The following is a 21,407-nucleotide window of genomic DNA, read 5'->3' on the forward strand; positions in this document are numbered from 1 at the left end:
ACCCAGCATACTATAGTAACCTCTGCATAATCGCTAATTGTAACTGAATAAACATGCACTTGTTGGCTAAAGTAATAAATATACTGTACATTTTTCCTCCCAAGAGAAACAACTCAGTGGAATGCAGTTCTCTGCTTCCTACTTGGCTTCTCACATTGCCTTGGTCTGATAGAGCCACCTATACCAAGATAATACTCAGTTTTCCAACACCTCAACCTGTGTGTGGCCTGACTGCGGATCAGTACCTTGGGCAAATGGTACAGACAGTCTGACAGGGAAAGGGGAAACTAACGGCTGTTTACAGCAACAGTTTCCTGTGTTTAAATTGTAGGAAAAATAAAGGTTTTATTTACTAGTACTCTTTCACCTACCTGGTTCAGTAGAGGTGCTGTCAAGGGGCATAAGCACTTTTAATTTGACCACAGTAAGTAAAGCAGATTGAGAAAATTGCAGAAAGAAGGTTCTAAACTAACACAAATGGTAAAATGAACTTTATCTAGTACAAAATCCATGATGATACAACTAGGAAGACATCCAAAAATATTAACAGTTACCTTTATGGCTCTGGCTGCTAACTGAAAACTAACTAAATATACAAGATAAGTGATACTGTTTTTAATAGGCACTCTGATAATTTATAAATAGTTAATTATGTCAACATATGTAGTAGTTGTGAATGAAACTGAGTATTTAAAGTTAGTGCTATTAAAAGAAAACTGAAAGTCACTTCCTGGTTGAGTGAACTGTAACTTCTTGATTTAGTCCAGTCAGTAGTTATGTCTGTCTTCTTCTCTGACACAGACAGTTTTATCTCTGACCTGGAATACCAGCCATCAGGTTCAACAGAGAAATGGACTCAACATTCAGCACTCATGTCCAACTCCTATGTGGAAAATCTAGAGGGTGAGTCTGCTTACTGAAACGCTTCAATGTTTGAAATTGGAGCACGAAGGAAAGGGGAAAGTGTTGTAACAGTCTTAACATCTACAAGTGAAAAGCACTATGTAATACTTAAGTATTGCTATAATTGGACACCTGTGTATTCTGAAATAGTTGAAAATTCAGAAGTTGTGAACCAGGTGTACACTCACGCAGTAAAAACCTCCACTTACAGTATGTGTAGCTGCCACAGAACTTCCTGAGTGATGTAGGATCTAGTAAAACAGAAGAGGATATGAAAATCTTAAGCCAAATATGGGCAAGGGCATAGAGTGGCCAGATCAGTTAACCATGAGAAATTTAGAATGGTTATCCTTTTTTAAAAGGATGAAGCCATGTCAATTTAAACAAATGGAATACCTAAGTATTTGGAATACAGATTCATAAGTAGATTTCTAGTTGAATGTGCACTACAATTGTGAAAGATCACCTGGATTTATTTTAAGATGCTTTCAACTTCTTTATTTCACATATAAACAAGATTACGCACTATGACTCTCTTAAATGGTAATAATATTAAAAATTGGCACACAGTATATTGGTCGTGTTTGTGTTTATACCCATTCCTCTTAAGTGTTTTTCACTTTATTACAAACATGCCTAAAATGCCAAAGAACTATACTGTTCTTTTTTTCCAATATAAATATACACACACATATATATATAAACACATATAACACATTTCACTTTACTTTCCCCATAGGTTTTTAAAGGGGATACTTGTAAGTGTACAGTAGATCTGGGATTGTTAACAGTAAAGTAACCAAGCTCTGTGTATAGCCTTAATAAAACTCTCACACAATTAGTGTGTAGAGTGATCTTAAGTTTGCCCATGAAACTGAAGTAAATTGCGATGTTGGTCTTTCAAAAAAACTGACTTAGTTCTCTTTCCTTACACATCAAAATGTTATTAGTAAGGTAAGTAGCTGCTGTTCAGAATGGCAAAACTAGGGAAAGGGCTCTGTACACTAAGTCGACATTTCTGTATCTAGAAACAGCAGATCAATTAGTAAAATACCAGTTATGGCTTAGATTATTTCTGTGTTCTAGCCTATATCCTGTGGAAGAACATGTGCTCAGAATCTCTCTGGTAGGTACAGAATAATTGTTGAAGAACAGGAGTTCTTGAAAAATTTAAACTCAATTCAATAATAAAATAACCCCCAAATACCAGTATCATCAACTAAAGAGTAACACACAGGTTGGCAACCCCCAAACTTAGAATTAGGAAATATACACCGACAGGTCCCTTTTTAAAAGGGCGCACAAAGCGAAAACCAGCCCCGTAGGAGAATATGCACACACACAAATGCTAGCATCTGAAAAATACAATGGAGAGACTGGCATTTTAAAAAAATTAAATAACAGGTATTTTAGGTATTTGGTGTAAGAAAGATAGTCAGTGTGGTGCTACTGCAAGAGATAGCATTCTTCAGGGTACAGAACCATTCTACTACCTTTCCTGTGTAAACCTTAGTGTCACATCAGACAAGCCAACTGTATCAACTAGTGGTAGAGAATGCTTACAGATTTAATGTTCAGCTTAAACTAGGAAGAGTATCGCTTCTAAATTATACTGCTGAACAGGAGAGGAACCATAACCATAGCGTGCATGCTGCAGGAGATCAGACAATCTGCAACGGCAGGAAATACGCTAATGGAATACTTGAGTCATCCTTTATAGAATGGCTAAGTGTGACTGCTTCATGGAGCACTAAGTCATGAGAGGAACCCACAAGGGGAAACATCTCTTTATTTGGTCCACAGAAGCATGCAGTAACTGCTTAAAAGATTTTTTAATTTTTTTTCTTTGTTTTGTAGCAGTTTCAGCATTACAGGCTCTGACAAACTAAAAAAAGGGGAGTTACAGGAAAACAAAGTTAAGAAAAATAGTTGCAAACAGTCCGCAAACTGTTTATGAAGGTTCAGATTAAGCGTACAACTATTCTGCAGTGAGACTGCAAGCTGCTTTCAAATTCAGAAAAGAACATGAAAATTATTAGGTTAAATGTGAAACCTGGCCAGCAGATAGAAGACAATTCAGGAATTAAGTTAAAATTCAATAATTTAATTTAGAAAACTTTTGTATTGATGTTTGCAGTTGAGGAACTAGAGATTCTCATGCCAAAGTCCTTTGGAAAAGGGACATGTTGCAGGACCTGTCTCAAGTTGAAGTATCAGTCAAAAGGTTTCAGAACAGACAGATAAACAGGCAGTGACACAGTTCACCTCAGCTAGATGATATGCCAGACAACAACTCTGAAAGAGTAAGCAACCGTTGAACTATTAACTGTAATGTATAGCCTCTTGCTTAAATCTGGTTTAAAGCCAGGGGACTGGAAGTTGGTCAGTGTGATGACACTGCTGCTTAGCTATTCAGACTAGTGAAAACCAAAAAGTGTCTAGAAACCTCTCCAGGAAGGCCTTGTGATTAAAGAAAATCAGTTAAAGGAGTGGAAATTAGGGTAAGGGAAGGCAAAAAGACCAACCTGCCCTAATTCCATACATACCGCGACAAGCTCTCTGAACTATTCTTATTTAAAGCCATCTTGAATTTAAATGGACAAGTCTATGAAAACTTGCTCAGGAGTGTTAAAAGTAGTCTTAAAAAGGTGAATAAATGCTGGGAATGCTTAGGGAACCAGCCAAGAACAAACAAATACTGCTAATACAGATCTGTGATGTGCCCGCATCATGCCCTGACGTCACAAAAGAATTGGATGCATACGTGGTGTTTTGGTCAAGGACAATTAGCACGACCAAAGATTTAGAACAGAAGTTACATTGAATCAGCTAGGACGCTCCAGCCAGAAAAATGAACGAGGAGAACACGCTAAGTATAATAAAATGAATGGGTGGCACAGGAAAGGTGATGCAAAATACTTCTTGGGAGACAAAATAATAAAAGTGTCCACCAAGCAATCCTGCGGCAAGTTCAACGCATATACAAAGCATTACTACAGCTCTACATAGTTAAACTTTGGAACTCACTGTCTCAGAGTAGAGTGGATGACAGAATTTTGCACAGACCTTGAAGACCCTGGGGAGAAAAATCCAAACAGGACCACTCGGCACAGAAGATGTCTCTGGCCTGGGAATTCCCTAGGACAAACACATGTTGGAGGCTGGTGGAACATCCTGCAGAGGCATCATGATGTGTTTTCCTCAGGTCTCTACTATTACCCATTACAACCCATTAGTTGTTGAACTGGCTGGCTTATAGTTCTCCATGGAGGTTTTCAGGCAGTATTTTTGACCTAACAAAACCCTAAAATGCTTGGTGGTAACTGCCTATTAGAGAGATTCTGTTGTCTTGTAGAAAGTATAGATGCTGATTATAGATTACTGGCTTCCTGCAAGGGAATGAGAGGTCACTTGCGCTATTCCCAGAAAGGCCTTTAGCTTCAGGAATTGCTCATCTTTTCCTTTGTGCTCCAATACAAAGTATTTGTTCCCTTAGCATTCACAGCTCTAGGGGGGGAATTAAGTAGAGCAATCTAGAAGCATGCTCATATTTGGTTGGCATTTGATTTAAAAAGATAATGCCTTTACTTCTGATGTTAGAACTTCAAACACCCATGCTGGAGATCATGCTATGTCTAAATATCTTTTTATTCTAATATAAACTATTCAGTAAGGTGGCACAGGTATATGTTGACTTGATAAATTATGGGTTGGTCTCAGACTGAGAGAATAAATTAAGGTGACATTTGTAGAACTGATTAACAGTGGGGAAAAAAGGCATAGATACTACAAACATTTCAAAGCTCCAGTTCTTAAAAGAGGAACTTGTTTGTCTAAATTTGTAATTTTTTTTTTAATTTATCCAAAATACACAGCAACTTATTATTAAAAGCACCAGCTTTCATGATGTTGTCATGCTTCTTAACGCAAGAGCTTTGTTCTGTTCAAATTGGCTGATGTGAGTAACTTTTTGTAGGTGAGAATTTCTCCAGAGAGGTTGGTCACTACTGCTCACAGGAGGCATCTCTTGAAACAGCTGATAAGATTACTGCCCCTAGCTATATGTGTCACTGACAGCACAAAAGGCTGGGCTGTTCAACCTAATTTTAGTTATCTTAAAACTTTGGACTGCAAATTGCGACAGTTTTAAGAGAACTTCATGAACAGTCTGGCAGTTCATGCAGCAAACAGCTGGAGCAGTAACTATCAGCTGCCCTGGTGCAAGGCTTCAGTGACCAAGAGGCAAAGCTCTCTGCCCAGAAGGTACAGGCAGGAGCAGGGGGCACGAGGCCTCCCAGGAGCTGTGGCCCAGTTTTCTGTGAGTCTCAGTGGCTTGGCTTTCACGTGTGCACTTAGCAGGGACTTAAAAAAGCAAACAGAACACTATGTGAAATCAAAACAATGGGAACAATGCAGTAAGAATACGTGGTTGCTTTCATTTTACAAGCTTGACAGCAGATCCAAAAGTCAGAGCTAGTTCTCCTCTACTCTGGTCCACTGGTATTGATGTTAGTATGCGGCTTAATTTTTTTGCAAGATTATAGGGGTTTGAGCCTCCAGATGACTTTCAGTGCCTTTTTCAATGCAGCATGTTCATGCTTTTTTGATGCAACACAAAGGGGAAAGAACAAAACCAAAAAAAAACCACAAAAACCTTTGCAACACAATACTACAGTATCACTAGCGTTGACGAGTCCAATCTAATCTTTGTAGCAGAAGGTTTTCCCCCACCATGTTAAAAATAGATTGTGCAGAACAAAATTTAAGAATTTAACTATTAGTATAAATTTACCAGCCAGCTTACACTCTGCATAAGAAAAAGGTGAAACTATAGCAAATAAAGTAACAGCTGAAATTCTCAAATGTGGGATAACTACCAAAGAGGTCAATTAAATAGACTTAGGAAAGTTGTTAAAAATCATTTCCATTTCACAGCCCAATTTGAAAACAAAACAAAACAAAAATACCAAACAAAAAAAAAACTGTATAAGTTTTCAAAATGCATTTATCACAGCAGTGGAGGAATCTGCCACATTTCTATACAGTGCAGCGTGTGCCACCCCCTCTCCCTTTTGATCTGATCCAGTTATTATTAAAGGTTGCCGCCTAAAACATTTGATGACGCTTTTGATGCTGTCCACTCAGTTGACACTGATCATCCAAAACAGTTTTAGGTGATCAGTATATAGTAAATGAGTACTAAATAGTAGTTAGGCCTCTATAATTAGTATGCAAAATATGAAGTTCAGGGTATGGGATTAACAGTCAGAACACCTGGCACCAACCAGGCAGTGACTGAACTGGGGGAAAAGCAGGGAAGAAGGTAGACTGAAAGAGTCAGGGTCTACTCACAGGACAGTTCACCTGCATCTTAAGTCTCATGAGCCTGGCTCTCTTCAGAGAGCCAACAGAAGTATAAATGCCACAAATGAACCTGGCAGACAGACCACAGAGAACCTTAACAGCATAACTGAGCTCTGTATTACTGAATCCCAAACAAGCTCTGCAGCCTTCCCCTTGAAACTTGTGCTGAAGAAAGGAAGGAAATTTTATAAAAAAAAATAATTGCATGTATTAAAAAAGCCACGCAACTTGGTTTCCCAGTATGTAATTGCTAACTGGATGGCTTTTAAGGTTAAGCAAAAGGTATATGAAATCTTTCTAATTACACTTCTAGGACAACATAGCCCACGCAACCCATAGTTGAAAATCAGAAAGGTGGGATAAAGTATTCTGGGAAGTGTAGAAAAGAAGTCATCTTTTGTTTGTAAGGCATCCTTAGCATAGCCTGAGCTCTGTCCTGTCTCAGGACTGTAGATACTGACTTCCTCTCCCAATTCATCACCTAAGAACTTGGATTTTGCTAGACAACATTATAGAAGACCTGTGTTTACGTTCATGAATTAAGTTTTCAGTTTCAAACACAGACTACTAAATGTTCCGAGACTGACCCTGTGTGGAAGAGGGTAATATGTCATGCATTCAGATACTAACCTTTGCGTTTCTGTTTTAGTCTTTAAAAATAATGTAATATGATTTTCTCCATCACAAATTAATACAAAAAGTAAAACACCTTATGACTTTACCTTCAGTCATGTACATTTCTATGCAGAATTTTAACTCTTCCTACCGACTACTTGATTTATATTTTAAACTTCTTTAAGTCAGACAAGTTAACGACAGTAATGCTGGTAGACACAGAATGTCCTTCATATAAAGCCAAATGCTTCCCAGCTTAGATACATGCAGGCATCTCATTATCTGCTGCCATAAAGCAGAGTTGTACATCTCTTCAGTGAGCTGTTCCAAAGGACTTCCAGGCTGCCTAATTTTGGTAAATACTCAATATGGCTTCTTTGGGTTTTTTCAGTCTTTAAAAGACCAGCTTTGGTTTAAATGCCCATTCCGGCACCTGCTAGCCCACATGCTGGTTCATTGCCCCGCACTGTCCCTGTTGATCCCTCCCAGCGCTCCCAAGAGTGTTGGGCACTGCCAGCCAGGCAGCTGGCGCGGCCACCCTGTGCCTGTTAGGGCATCACTGCCCGCACCCCCTGCCCAGGGCTCTGACGGCCGGCAGCCAGGCTGCTGCACCGCACAAGGTCAGAGCACTTGGATCTCAGCCGCTGGGTTCTGCAGGCTGTGCTTCCTTCAAAGCGTTTGTACCATCATCTGTACATAATCTAAATCAACACGCAGTCCTCCAGAGTCTGCAAGCTTCCCCCATCCCTTTGTTGCTTACAGATTTCCAGACAGGGCACTCTTGGAAAGTATAAAATTGGAAGATGTGTTAGTCAGGAGGCTACGGTCTGTGAAAAAGTGAAAAAACACCTTTGCCAGGCACAGCAGAAAAGTTATTCTGGCCTTTTACTTAGGCCTGCACGGCACTCTGACAAAACACTGATTAAGATTCTTCTTTTTAAAAAAAAAAAGCACACTTGAATACTGGTTGGGTTTAAAAATCAGCAATCCTAACAAAATTACTATGGCAAGTAAAACTACTCCACCAGAATTTTCTGTTGAGAAGAAGAGAAGGTACAGCATTTCCCTTAGAGACGGTACATGTTTCAAATGGAAATACATATAATCAGATAAACCTATATTGGCTACATGCTAGAAACGTTGCTAAAAATAGTTCTCCAACAGCAAAATGAAAGGCATGACAGAGCTATTGAACTCCGCTATATAACAGCTTATTGTAAACAAATCCATGGTTATTAAAAAAAAATAATCTCAAAACCAAACAAACAAAAAAGCCAAATTAACCTATAACTTGAATTTAGTACTCCACATAATGAATTATGCAGAACTTTGGCAAATAAAGCACCATATGACCCAGCTATTGTATTCACAGTGTAATGTGATTTGAGGAAAACTTAATGCCACGTGGCTACGTGCTGTTCAGTGAAACACCTTTGCCTGTGGGACCTACAAACCGTTGCAACAGTATAGACCAGCGTGCTCTAGTGTCATCAGTACAGACACGTATCACCTATCAAAACTTAAAGGAAGTAACCATCTTCATAATTTCAAAATATAAAAGACATTTAGCTATATTGCTTTTTATTGTATGGCTCATGAAAGTTTTAGTAGTGCTGAACAGCTGCAGTATCTGATTTGCACAAAGCGACTATTCAGCAGCGTACAGCTGGTAATAGCTGTTAGAGGTCCTGTAGTCAGAGCAACTTAACGAGCGCCCTGACAGAAGCTGGTGGAGCATCCTTCTTATAAGTGAACAACTAAATTTTGTTTAAAAAACAAAAAAAAAGTCTTGTTTTTTAATGGCTGCTCACTTATGCATTGTGTTGACGTAATAAAAATAGTTGGAAAAAGTACCCTACCTGCGCTCATGCGGTTAAGTTCACTGACGGAAAGATTTTTTTGAAGGCCAATAAATTGCAAGCCTTGCAACGCTCGAGGGACTCTGTTATTACATAGCTGGTCTGAACTATTTTCACCTTTGGCCTGCAATAATGTGTATTTTTAACAAGCTGTCCTTGCATTCATGCAAGGGAATACCACTGCCACCGATTCACTTTTAGATAACAAATACCTGCTCTGTGGTTACATACGGGTATATGACCTAAGGTGATTTTAAAGCTTTTCTAAGTAAACTAAAAAAATATAAACCAAACTTGTTTTCAGAGTTAGATTTTGTATATCTCACAAGTATTTCAGAGCATTCGCAATACTACTGCATTTTCTTTCAGACCCACTTAGGCTACCGCTGCAGCAAAAGACAACGCTCAGACTGTTGAACACTATAAACATAAAGAGCAATTTACACTACCAGTAGATTAATTTTGTTATGCTTCTGCCAGAGAGGAATGGTTAGTAGGAAGCTAAATCCTGCTATGGAAAATTAAGGAAGCATTAAGAAAGGTGGTGAAGTATATCAATATTGTTCTGCAAATAGAGAACAAAAGAGCAAAAAGCCTAGGTTCCACACGTCTTAAGATTTCCAGTAGGAGCAGATTACTAGCAAAGCAAAATTTATTTTGTTTCTACTGGGAATGGTCCTTACTCAACAAAAGGATCCCATGAAAGGGATCCAGACAGACTCATGGCAGAGGCTTTTCTTTTATTGCTATAATCCAGCACATTCAAAGTCTTGCTGAATAAGAGATGCTGTTTACCTACTGCGACTCAATCATGGAAAACAACATGCCTCTTCTAACTATTAAATAATAATCCTATTTTTCTTATAATCCAATAGTTATCTAAACTTTGTCATTAATGTGGTATTTTTCATCTCCACTTAGAATACTACTGTTTCTTAAACTTACCATTGCCAACTTTCTAAAACAGATACTCATATCACTCCATTTACACTTATCCATTAGAATAATTGGGTTTGTCATCTTCCAGACTCAATTATACTGCAATCAATTATCTAAGCTTTAGGGTAACATTCCAAAATCGTTGTTTGCTGATAACTTAAGTGCTACTTCATCATATTCACAGTGGTGTCCCTCACTTGTAAATAGTAATAGTTTGCTAATCTTTGTGAATTTCACACACACACAAACTGATGCGACCTGCATTAGTCAATCATTAGTCAATCATTTCACTATAGAAAAGTTGACTGATAACTAAAAAAGTTTATTACTGCAGTTTCAGAAATGCAATTATTAAGAAAACTGGCCAATTAAATAGGTATATAGTATTAAAAAGAATATTCTGTTAACCCAAATCCAAGTTCTGAGGAAGTTCTGTAAGTAGCTTGAAAGAGCCAAGAGTTAGTTACTTGTGCCTGTAACACTCTTGAACAGAAGGAATTCCGTGGGGAAATTGTACTGAACCGACCTGTGCTGTGCCTTTGGATTACCTGGTTGTCACGCATATGCATGTGCTTATTTTCTTCAAGTGTTTTAGGGATCCATCGACACGGATTTGGTAAGTACAAAGTGCAAAACTAGGAGAAAATAGGACTGGGGGGGGTTTCCCCCTTGCTCAACTGTTACTGAGGTTAGGTTCCTCATTCATCCTCTGTTTCTTAACTGCATCAAGGCTTAGCACTGAAATATTTCTTTTTAGAAGTGATACACTGATGAGTCCTGCCTTTTCAAAAGCATAAAAAGTCATTTTTTTGCTTTTTTTTTTTTTTTTTTTTGCTTTTTTTTTAGTGAATGAGATTATAGGAAGAGATATGTCACAGATCTCAGTGTCACATGGAACAACAATGGCTGGCCAGTCTGCACGTGCATGTCCTGGATCTCTGGAGACAAGAATATCTGATGGAATCCAGTAACGGATAAGCTTACAACGGAACATCCATGAAAACTTAACAGTTTCTCTGAATATTTCTTCATCCTCTTCCTCCTCTTTAGACTTACTGTGCTTCCAACTCTGTGGCCTTTATGAACTGGAACAGTGGATCCTTGCAAAGCCCTTTTAGTGGGTTACATTTTTGATGTAGAGACAGAGCATTTTAATTATAGTTCCTGAGATGCTGTAAAGAGACTTCTTAAAATGGACACACAGAATCTACACCAGATATTTTAACTGTTTTAAAGTTACAAACAAGCTTTGCTTTTTGCATTTAAATAGAATACTTTTATATTGTAAGTGCTTCAGATGTGGGGAGATGTTAGTTTGCTCATATAATATTCACAGTACTGAATGTGGAAAAAGATTTAATACACATCTTCAGTGTGCTGCTTTCCCTTAGAGATAGTGTAGTTTGTAACTGATGATTTGTAACACCTTTTGGTCATTTTGGAAAACCTTTAAAGCTTCTATTGTTTAATTTTTTTTTAATATGATCTTCCAATGGCAAATCAGTCATACCTGTCATCTGAAGCCAATGCCACGGAAGCCATTGTGTATACAAATACTGTAGCGTTTTCTTTCTTAGATTCATAGGAAGCAAAGCCAAATGTAGATCTGCACTTGTTTATAAACTGAAAATGTTACTTGATAGGCTGCAAAAAGACCATTCCATCATGAAAGTGTTGGGATAGAAATGACATTCCAAAATATAACTTTTATAACTTTGTGGATAATCTTCCTGTTCTTTATTAGCACAGGCTCCTTCTTGAAATAGCTTTTTCTTAGAAAGTTACATTTGTAATCAAATTTGAGCAGTAGGATTTTAGATTAAAGAACAGCAACATCAAAGCCATGTTAGATACAGGAGAAATTTTAATATTTGCTGAGGATCTAAGTGTTCCTGCTTTCCCTGCAGAATATGGTTTTGAAATCACCAATTCAGTGGCATTTGAGTTTTCCATGCAATAAATCACTTGATCACATCTGTTTCTTTTACACGCTGTATGCCTGATGACCATGCCACTCAGAAGTCCTATGGAGATGAAAATTACCGTTCCTTAAATTTAAGCTGTTTATAAACATCAGTTTGCTAACAAGTAATTTGCTGTCAATTTGTGATTAGGTAGTATGGTTTGCTCATGTTTCATTGTAAACGTGTGAAGCAGAAGCTACCAAAGAAATAGACAAGATCCATAGCAGTTCAAAGGATGCGTTTCCCTTACCCACATCATCCCAGACATTTGAGACTATCTGTTTACATAGTTAGTAAAAATCTCAGGCCTCTATGATTAGAAACCTAGGAGAGGATCTGAAACTGCCTGCTTAGGCCACAAATATTTCCCTCCCCCAGAAGACGCTGTCGTTTACAAAGCTTTCTGATACGGAACATACAGGGTACAACAATAATGGCAAAATAAGACCAGAAATACATGGAACCTCAAAGCATTTAAGATGTTAGTTGTAGTTCCTCATTTGGGTGAGCCATGATGCTCTAACGAAAATTAAAAGTGAATGCACTCCAAAATTTTGGAATGTAGACAGTGTGTTTGCATTGAAACTAGTTCAGACAATTGTGGACATTTCAGTGGTTTAACATACATGGAGTACACGCCTCTTTCTGTAGAAAATTACTGTAAACTTAAAATTACAGCAAAATGGTCTTAAAGCAGATACTGTTACTGAATTGTAATACCTGTAAGAGCAAACAAATTCCACCAATGCTTCATTTTGGCAGACAGTCATGGGGAAGACTATCCGTTGAGCCTTTTGCAGGCAAAATTTTACACCTAAATTTAAGTCACACCCAAGCAATACCATGAAAGTAGCTATAATTGCCTCTTTGTAATAACCGAATCATGAACTTTTAAAAAGACCACACATTAAACAGGTGAAATTACAACTTTTATCATGTACTTCCACTTAAGAGTGCAGCCTAAGGCTACTATCTTGACATTTCATAGTTATTTCAAACAACTTAATGCAAGGCCACTATGTGTGTGTTGGGAATCTTAAGCATCCTTTTTGTGAATGTATTGTCCAATAATGCAAATTTAAAATTTGCAGGAAAAAGTTGGCAGGGCTGTAATCTGAAAAGCGTGATATTGTAATTGTCCCTCAGCAATGGTGCTTTCCTCTGTCCTCTACTAAAGATCCTAGAAAAGGATTCACACAGAAATACATCTACTTATGGTTTTGACACCTTAGAAATAAAAAAAGTACAAAAACCACCACACAACACTGTAAGCTACGTAATTGTCTTCTGGCTACGTGCTGGTGGCAAGGCATGTTCCAGTTTTCATTCATGTATTGGGTCTTTTGCATTAACCGTTGTTTGTAGGAGAATTCTAACTGAACAGCTTTTCATACTGTATGGGATTTATGCTCCTTTATCCTACTGGTACAGACTCTCCTTGCAAGTTCTCCAAGTAGCTGGAATTCACTGTACCTAAATTATAGGAGCCCAAACAATCCGGAGTTGCTATGCACTAAATTTTCTGATGCCTTTAAATACCTTGATGCCTGTAGACATAGAGACGCTTTCCTATTTAAAAATTAAATAAAAAAAAATATATAGCTTTGGATACTAAAGCAGTTTTGTATTTGCCTTGTAAAAGCTTCAGTACAAGGGTCTTATTTTAGCTTGTGTGATAACGTAGGTAAAGACTGTTACTCTTGTATAATTTTAGTGATATAAAAAGCACACAATCTCTATTGGACTATGCAAATTTAATTAAACAACAGAACCCGGCAACTGTTGATACTTTGTTGGCATCCACTCCCTTGCCCTTAAGTCCTTTCTTCTCCCCGAGTACTTTTCCAAAACTTTGTAATAATTTAGATTATCCTGAAGGAAAGCCTTAATGATGAGGTAGCTTTTCTATAAGGAGGGTCAAAGATCAATGTTAAAAACAAATAAAGGGTAGTATATTAATCCGGGGGGGGTGGGGAGGGTGGGAGGGTGCGGTGTGATTTCATGAAATTACCATAAACTAGCAATCTGAATTTCTGTAGTAAAATTTTCATGTTATCAGGGGAACTGCCATCCTTTTTAAACCAAAGAATGAAAATAACATGACAGTTTTGTTCTGATACAAACAAAGCTTTGAAACTCTATTTTTGATACTCATAATGGATGTCATTCCTTGAGGTTCAGAAATCATTCAAATTGAAATTTTATATTTAAAAATGTGGGACAATAAAGATTAAGTTCTAGATGTTTACAGAGCCTTGTATTGTAATTTCATGTACATTTTGTATTTTAAACATTTTTGTAAGTTATGATTGCAGTGCTACTTGCAGAAATAAAGGGAAAAACTTGCATTTAGGCTCTTAAATCATAGTGTTCAAATAAAAAAAAAATAATGCAAATGTATTGTCATTTATTTAAAATGCAGACCCGAATGCAGAGTGGGAAGAAACTCCCTATCTGTGATGCAGTGGTGAACAGCTATGCTCAGGTGTGACATACCAAATGAGGGACATTTACCATGGCCCCTTGAAGGGCAGCAGTTCTGAAGCAATTTCAGTTTGGGACTCAAAGCCAGCAACAGCAAGCCTGTACCTGCGCAAGGAACGATCAGCAGCGCTGACACAGCATCGGTCTGCACAACAGTGATTTCCTATTTGCAGGTATCATTGTTTCAATTAGACGATCACAAGATTATTTAGAGAAATTAATATACCAGAAATGACTATTCAGGGAGCACATCATAAAGGGTAATTTCCACTCCTGAAAGGATATTATCATAGGCAAGTGCAGTTAAACTGTTTCAAAAATAGATGTAAAATTCCTACAAAGTCTAAATTGTTTGCCAAATCTTGGCTGATGGTATAGTAGATTGAGGTCTTAAAAATCTCTCTCTAGTCTCAGTGATATTAGTGTTACTGAAAAGATATTATTTTTATCTCCCTCGCAGCTTTGTTACAGGGTTTTTTACTTGTCTGTGGGATCCCCAGGCATATTAAGGTACACGCCTGTTCCAAACTGCACACTGAAGCAGTTCTGGCCTTTGGTTAGCAATGCACACCTGACGAGAGAGCAGAGAGCCACCATCCCACCGGGATGTGCTCACCTTGTGCAGGGAGAACACAGGCCACTTCAGGATTAGGTTCTTATTTAGAGCGCACGTCCTGACTGATTACCTTCGCCAATGTTTTTTATCTATAAATATAGCAGAAAGAGGTAGCTACAGTGCCAGTAACTGAATGCAAAGTAATTATATCTGAGTTTTACTAAAAATAGCACAAGCTGTCTAAAAGCTCTTCCACATGTTTTCTAGTATGATTACCCAGTATATAATTAGCATATGCCAACACTAGTAATAATCCATGGATTGACTGCGTATACTTCGCTGTCAATTCAAGTCGCCTTTTAGGTGCAAACAGGCTGAAGGCTGATTCACTGAGATTGATAGGACAGGATTGATGATAAGACAGGATTGATGATAGGATGTGCAGTCACGCCAGGGCTTTTAAAGCTGAGCATGACTAGCCCTGGGCACTCACCCTGACACCCCTGGCTGCTGCACTGCAGAGAGGGGACTTTATTCCAGGCATTATGAAAACTTCAATTCTACTTCGAGAAAGACTGTTCTGTCATTTCAGAGAGAAGGAATGTCAGTTTCTTTACAAGAGTATTAGAAGTTTCTGCTCATTTAGGACCCCAATGCAGAGGAGGTGCTGGCAGAAATCACGGCCTTTTAATTCTCTTACTGTAGCTGGTATTGCCTTACAGTATTCCCCAGCACTGCTTGTGCTGTCTGCTTCCCTGTTTCCAGGCTCCTATCCTTCCTGCCATCTCACCCAGCCTAACTCAAAATACCAGCGTGTGCTTTGAATCCAGCACTTGCTCCTCTGTAGCAAATTAGGTGAGAACTGAGATCTTTCCCGAGTGGTCCCCCACCTTCCCCCTCGCCCCGCCCCCCCCCCCTCCCCCGCCGCCTTGGCTTTAATTAATTTAGAAGAATATCATTCAGGAACTAGCCACTGCTGTAGTGATTGAAGTATTAAGGTATGTGAAAGGCTGTTAAAAGCGTACTCAGTCCAACATGGAAAAGAATTTCTAATATATTTAAATTCATGCATAGTTTTGCATACAGGCTTCTCTGGTAATGGAAGTTAACACTGAACTTTATTGTGCCTACTAAAAAGGATAACGTTCATCAGCTACTCTTAACACACAAAAAGCATTGCCATTTGCCAAGATTCTCTAAGAAACAAATTATTTTACAACAACCTACTGTTACCTTTGTTACCGGTAATATCTGCTACATGTAAAAGAACAGAAAAAACCCCCAAAAAACCAAAAAACTAACCAGACTTTAAGAAGCGATAAAAATAAGACACTTGCTTTGCAAAGGCTTGTTTTGTTTTAGAAAAGGCTGATCTGCTAGAGAAGTCAGCTATACAAGTTTCTGAAAAATTAGTGTCAAGTTTTTGTTGGTTTATTATTAATTATTATTTAAATTTATTATCGTTAAATATTGTCTGGACACTGAAAAGAAAAAAAAAAAACCACAAACCAAACCCCACCTTTTCCTTACTGTCACTGCTGTGACATCTGCTGGTAAGAGCTGGTAGAGTGTGTGTAGGCTCCGCTTGCTCCCATTACAAGGGCTCTCCCTCCAGAAAAAGTAACTTATGACATTTCTCATTTGACAACTTTATGAATAAAATTACCTAGTTAAGCGTTGGTGCAACTGATGTGTACCACAGAGAAATGCATATATTTGTGGGTACAAGAAAACTTTGGTAGTTCTTAGCTGAAGAAGGCTAAGCCAGACAGAAGGCACGTCAAGCTGCCCGTGCACAGCTTAGCCTGTTAGCAAGCTGCATTACCTGCTGTGCACATCCAGTAACTTAGTCCTGGCCTCTTAATACACTGCAGAAACCTTCCATAAAGAAGGTTTAACACTGTTACACCTTCCATAAAAAAACAAGTTGGAACAGCTCACAGAATCACATATACATGGTGATAATGAAACACAGGCATTTAAAAGGAGAATAATAAAACTGGGTAAGCAAACAGGCAAAGAACAAAAAAAAATATCTTGAGAGTCATGGTTTGTTTTTTTCAGCCATTCAACTTTTGTTGCCATTCACCTTTTCTTACAGAAAGATTCACTGTGACTAAGCAAATAATTAAAAAAAAACACCAAAAATATTGACAATAAAGACTTCTGCATGCAGGAGCTGCATTATCCATAAAGATAAAAGGGAACCAATGAAAGTATAAAAAGTTGGGTCTGGAAGAAATCAAAAAGATGTACAGCATGGAAAATTCCTGCAGGTTGGACAGACTGATTTTCTAGGGAAGAGAGTGAGGAGCATGGGCTAAAGGGCCTGAAAATGATACAGGCAAGACTAATAAAGAGCAGTTCTGATCAGAGAGGTCCTGCCCCTTGCATCAAGAAGTTCAATGCCAACAGGTAACTCTCTGATAGGTCATACTGCAAATAATTGACAGCGAGTATTTGAACCCCAGGTGCTGTTTGCTGGTTGTTTGCTTTTGGGGGTTGTTTTTCCACCAGTCTTAGTAATCGGTCTCCATTTCTGTCTCTAGTGTCAGTGTGGTTTCATCATTCGGTGCACTCATGCTCTTTCCTATCCACCTGAGCTCTAGTACATGAGAAAAGCTACTGTGAGTCAACCTTCTTTTCTGTAATTCTTGATTGTGTCATAATTTTCAAAGAAATGTGATGTACCTAAAGTAAGCTCCGACATTCATGAAAATATTGCTCGGGAATGTGGTGCTGGATAATCAGTTGTATCACATGAAGTAAGATGGAGGGAGAAAAGGGAGAAAAGCTAAAAAAGGAGAAACTACTTTCAGAAGTTCTTGTGTCACTGGAATGAGAAATATCTAATGACTTGAAAAAGTCTTTCTTTTAATTAAAAGCAGAGAAGACAAGGAAGCAGACTACTGAAGATCCTGACAGTCAGGAAAGCAAATGTTTCTAGAAAACAGGTACTTTAAAAAAAAACAATAAGCACCTCCACACCTTAACAACTGTAGCATCTGGTACCAAACACACAAGTTCCTAAGCCAAACTTAATGTACTAGGTCTTCTGCAAGCAGCAAGAGTAGAGCTAGCAGAGCACTGGCTCTAACACTAACATCAGCTTTCAGGATTTAATGTGTCATCGAGCATTATTTAGGAAAAGGCATGAAAAGTCAGGGTTGCCTTCCTAAACTTAACGTAGCTCGCTACAAAAGGCATGAGGGATTCTCTCTGCCAAGGTGGCAACAACACTGGAAGAAACACAACAGCACAGAGTAGCTGAGTGTCCTCCCAGTTCTCTTACGTGCATCATAGATTTTTCCTTATTGCAATAAAAGGATCTGTTTGTAAATATTCCATGAACTCCCTGGTGTATCCACCAGCCAAGTCTTTCTTACAATGTGCTGGAAAAGGACAACGCAAACTTTTAGAAGTCAGTATGTCATTGCTTTTAAGTAGGAAATTTGTGAGTATGATGTAAGAACAGATTTTTCCAGTCTTCCATCATTTGAACTAGTGCCTTCAAAGCTGCTGCACAGCCTGCTCCAAAGCACTGGTTTTCTACGATTTAACAAATTATGTTTTAGTTTTAAGGTCCAGCATTGTAAGAAATGCATCATAATAAAGGTGCAACCATTTAGAAATCAGAAACAGTTTCAGTTCACAAGAGATGTGCATTTCCATTTTAACTGCCATTAATTCAACATGTTCACTGTGTGCTTTTTATGCTGTGTCTCTGTGTGTACTGGTTGCTCACAAGACATTAACCCTTACAACTGCCTGTTACTTACAACAGTTTGTGTTCAGGTCTGTACTGTGTGATAGCCTAAAGTTCTCATAGTAACTGTAACTGTTTCTGTCTCTAGCTGCACTAATTGGCACGCTTACTGTTTGGCTGATCCACGCATTTGTGCAGTTCCATGTTCCCACCACTTCTTCCCTTACCAGGAATAAAAATTTGCTTATAAAATCTTCAACAGAAAGCAAATATGAGAGGTCAAGGACAACTTTATTCAAGCAACAGCAAATACCGCCCCTGTGACATTTGCCTGGCTGTAGTCACAGTAGCTGGATGAGGAGCACAAGTCATCACGCCAATAGGACAAATAAGGCAATACTGAAACTGAATTAAGTGCTACTATGGGATTATTTTTTCTAAGAATATGAAAAAAAGAAGCTATGCCAAGCACGTCATCATTGCCATCTGACCTCACCACTGACAAAAGTTATAATGGAAAAGTTGCACAGACAATGAAGGAAACAAGCAATCCAACACTGGCCAAATACTGGGCTGAATGACATCGTGGTTTGGAGTGGCAGAGACAGGCATATATTTTGTGGCTGTCAGCAGAGTTTCACTGAGAGTCTAAAATACTGATTGTCTGAACCTAAACCCTCTGGAACTAATCCAGCTGCTAAAATGACACTGGAGACCAATATGGTTTCCTTAGCCAGAAAGAATACAGAACATGCCAAGGGGACAACACCTCACAACCCAACTTTTTGGTTACTGCGCAAGGCTTCCTCAAATTGCAGGCTTCCATCACTACAAAAGGTTAACCTCAACCCCTACTTCATAGCAGAATGCAGAAAAAAAAATCTCTCACAGAATTTTTAGCAATAGTTTTTAGATAACAGTTAAGCTGTATAAAATACCCTTTAGATAAGCTGTATAAAATACCCTTTAGATAAGCAACAGTTAAACAGATCACTGGCTAAGCAGGGCATGTTCCAGTGTTTATTGTTCAATTTTTCTGTGCCATTTTTGCCCTCCCTTGTGGATTCTCTCTACAGAGACTGTGCCCTCATTGCTTTGTATCACTTGCACATAGATTACACTAAGCCCAAGATTTTTCCCAAGTACATAAACTCTTAGCAGTTCAAACAATATTTGGAGTAGTGGAGTAACATGGAATTGTATCAGTTGTAACAAAAAAAAAAATCCCATTGGGTTGGGAGGACACAGCCTAAATGCAGTACAATACTAAGTGATACTAAATATTTAAACAGTGACTAAATCTTTCATAAACAAAGTAGCAAAAATGAAAAAAGGCAATTAAATTCTCTCTTTCCATTCAGCTGGTAGGGTAGATTTGAAGCTACATTGTGTTTCTTTCATCAGAAATACAACACTAGGGTAGCTTGTGCATCACCCAAGGCCACTTTGCAGACAGTGGAGATCTGCTGTGGATGGGCCCAAGCAGGCACAACCAGAACTGGGTATCATGCAACACAAAAAATACTCAGTGGTGATGTTAAAAAAAAAAAAAAAAAAAGAAATCACATTATTGAGATATGTGGAGCTCACTTGGTGCACCGTTCTGGAAGTGGTCCTCAAGCTTGTAAAGTTGTTTAAAACAAGCAAGCACCTTCAAATCTTCATTTGGTATTGCTGGCACTCTACTGAGTAAGGCATATACAATCGAGTTTTCTACTCTCAACAGCATACTGATTGTTTTAGGATTACTACTTTTTTTTTTTTTTTTTTAAAGAAGGCAAACTGCAGCTTGGGGGGTGGGCGTGTGGCTGCTACAACATTTAATCAACACAGAGATCCCATCTTTATGCCTGCTGTTCCAATTCCCCCCAAGAAAAGTCAGGGGTAAAAAGAAAGTTCACAAACAATTAGATACAACTCATTTTTTCACCAAGTTTTCAGGACACTTCTCTGGAGTCTCTTTTGTCTAGCAAATGAGGTGCAAGTGCTCACAAAACACATGCCCGAATCCAGCTTATACTTTGTGAGCCTCTCAAAGGCACAGGCATCCGGCAGAGGGAGAAGCTAATGGCACACCAGCTTTGGCTCTCTATTTGCAACTGAGAAGGAGGTTTAGGATGGCATGCAGTTTGAATTATTTCTCCCCCATTTGTGTATTTTGTCATTTTATTCTCAGTATGACTCCCACAAAATAAACATAAGCAAGCAGGAATAGGAGATGAAATCTCACGTGCAGAAAGGTCACTGAGGAAAACAGCTTTGGCTCGCTTGTACTGAACCCAACAGAGCTTATCAGGAGGTTCACAGCTTCTACAGTGTCCCTCTGCACCAAGCTCCAGCAAAGCCACTGCTGCTCCTACTCCTAATTCACTAAGGACTGGACTATTTTACCCCTTTTTCAGACCATAAACAGTGATGGCAAATGGCCTTTCCCAGAGGACACTAACGGAATGACAGCTAATCGTAGGACGCTAATGGAATGACAGCTAACTGAGCTACGACGTCTCCAGCTGAAAGCAAAGCCCAAATTTCTGGTACCACTGCTAACATGGCAGCCACATACACTTAATCACAAGGCTGAGGAGAGCAAAGCAGAAGAGTTCACTGGAGACTTGCTTTTAGGATAAGAAAACACTAGGAAGCCTACAAAGAGGAAAAGGTTGACAAGCTGCTACCCTGAGTGGTGGGAACACCTGGGCTCTACCAAGAGCCCATAACAAGCTGTGTATGACTGCAGCAGGATGCCTTCAGCACAGGCTGATACAGAATGCAGGGCAGTATCCATCAAGGGGAAAGAGGAGCGTTTAACACCTCATCGAGGCAAAAACTAAGCAGTTTAGTAAAAGAACTGATGCTTAATAGGTGGAAACATTTACAAACATACCGAAGGGAAACAGCCTTTATTCTCAGAGGGTAATCCGACTGTTCCCTAGTCCAGAAAATAATAGGCTCTGGAAAAAAAGAGGTAGCAGGAGTGATTAAACTGGTATAAATCCTCTAGAAGACTTGAAAGAGAA

General features: G+C 38.7%; 1 protein-coding gene across 3 annotated transcripts in view; it reads left to right on the forward strand.

The window, feature by feature from the left end:
• Positions 1–13,992, forward strand: part of NFATC3 (nuclear factor of activated T cells 3) — a 103,951-nt gene extending 89,959 nt beyond the window's left edge. For 2 of the 3 annotated variants that reach the window (XM_055818898.1, XM_055818897.1), the window contains exons 10-11: positions 802–903; positions 10,527–13,992. In XM_055818898.1, the coding sequence (XP_055674873.1) occupies positions 802–903; positions 10,527–10,651 (227 nt within the window). In that variant the 3' untranslated portion in view covers positions 10,652–13,992. The remainder of the gene's footprint in view (positions 1–801; positions 904–10,526) is intronic. The other variant, XM_055818899.1, reaches the window with a different exon arrangement.
• Positions 13,993–21,407: the final 7,415 nt, after the last annotated feature.

The sequence above is a fragment of the Falco peregrinus genome, chromosome 14 (assembly GCF_023634155.1).
Source record: "Falco peregrinus isolate bFalPer1 chromosome 14, bFalPer1.pri, whole genome shotgun sequence".
Classification (NCBI taxonomy): Eukaryota; Metazoa; Chordata; class Aves; order Falconiformes; family Falconidae; genus Falco; species Falco peregrinus.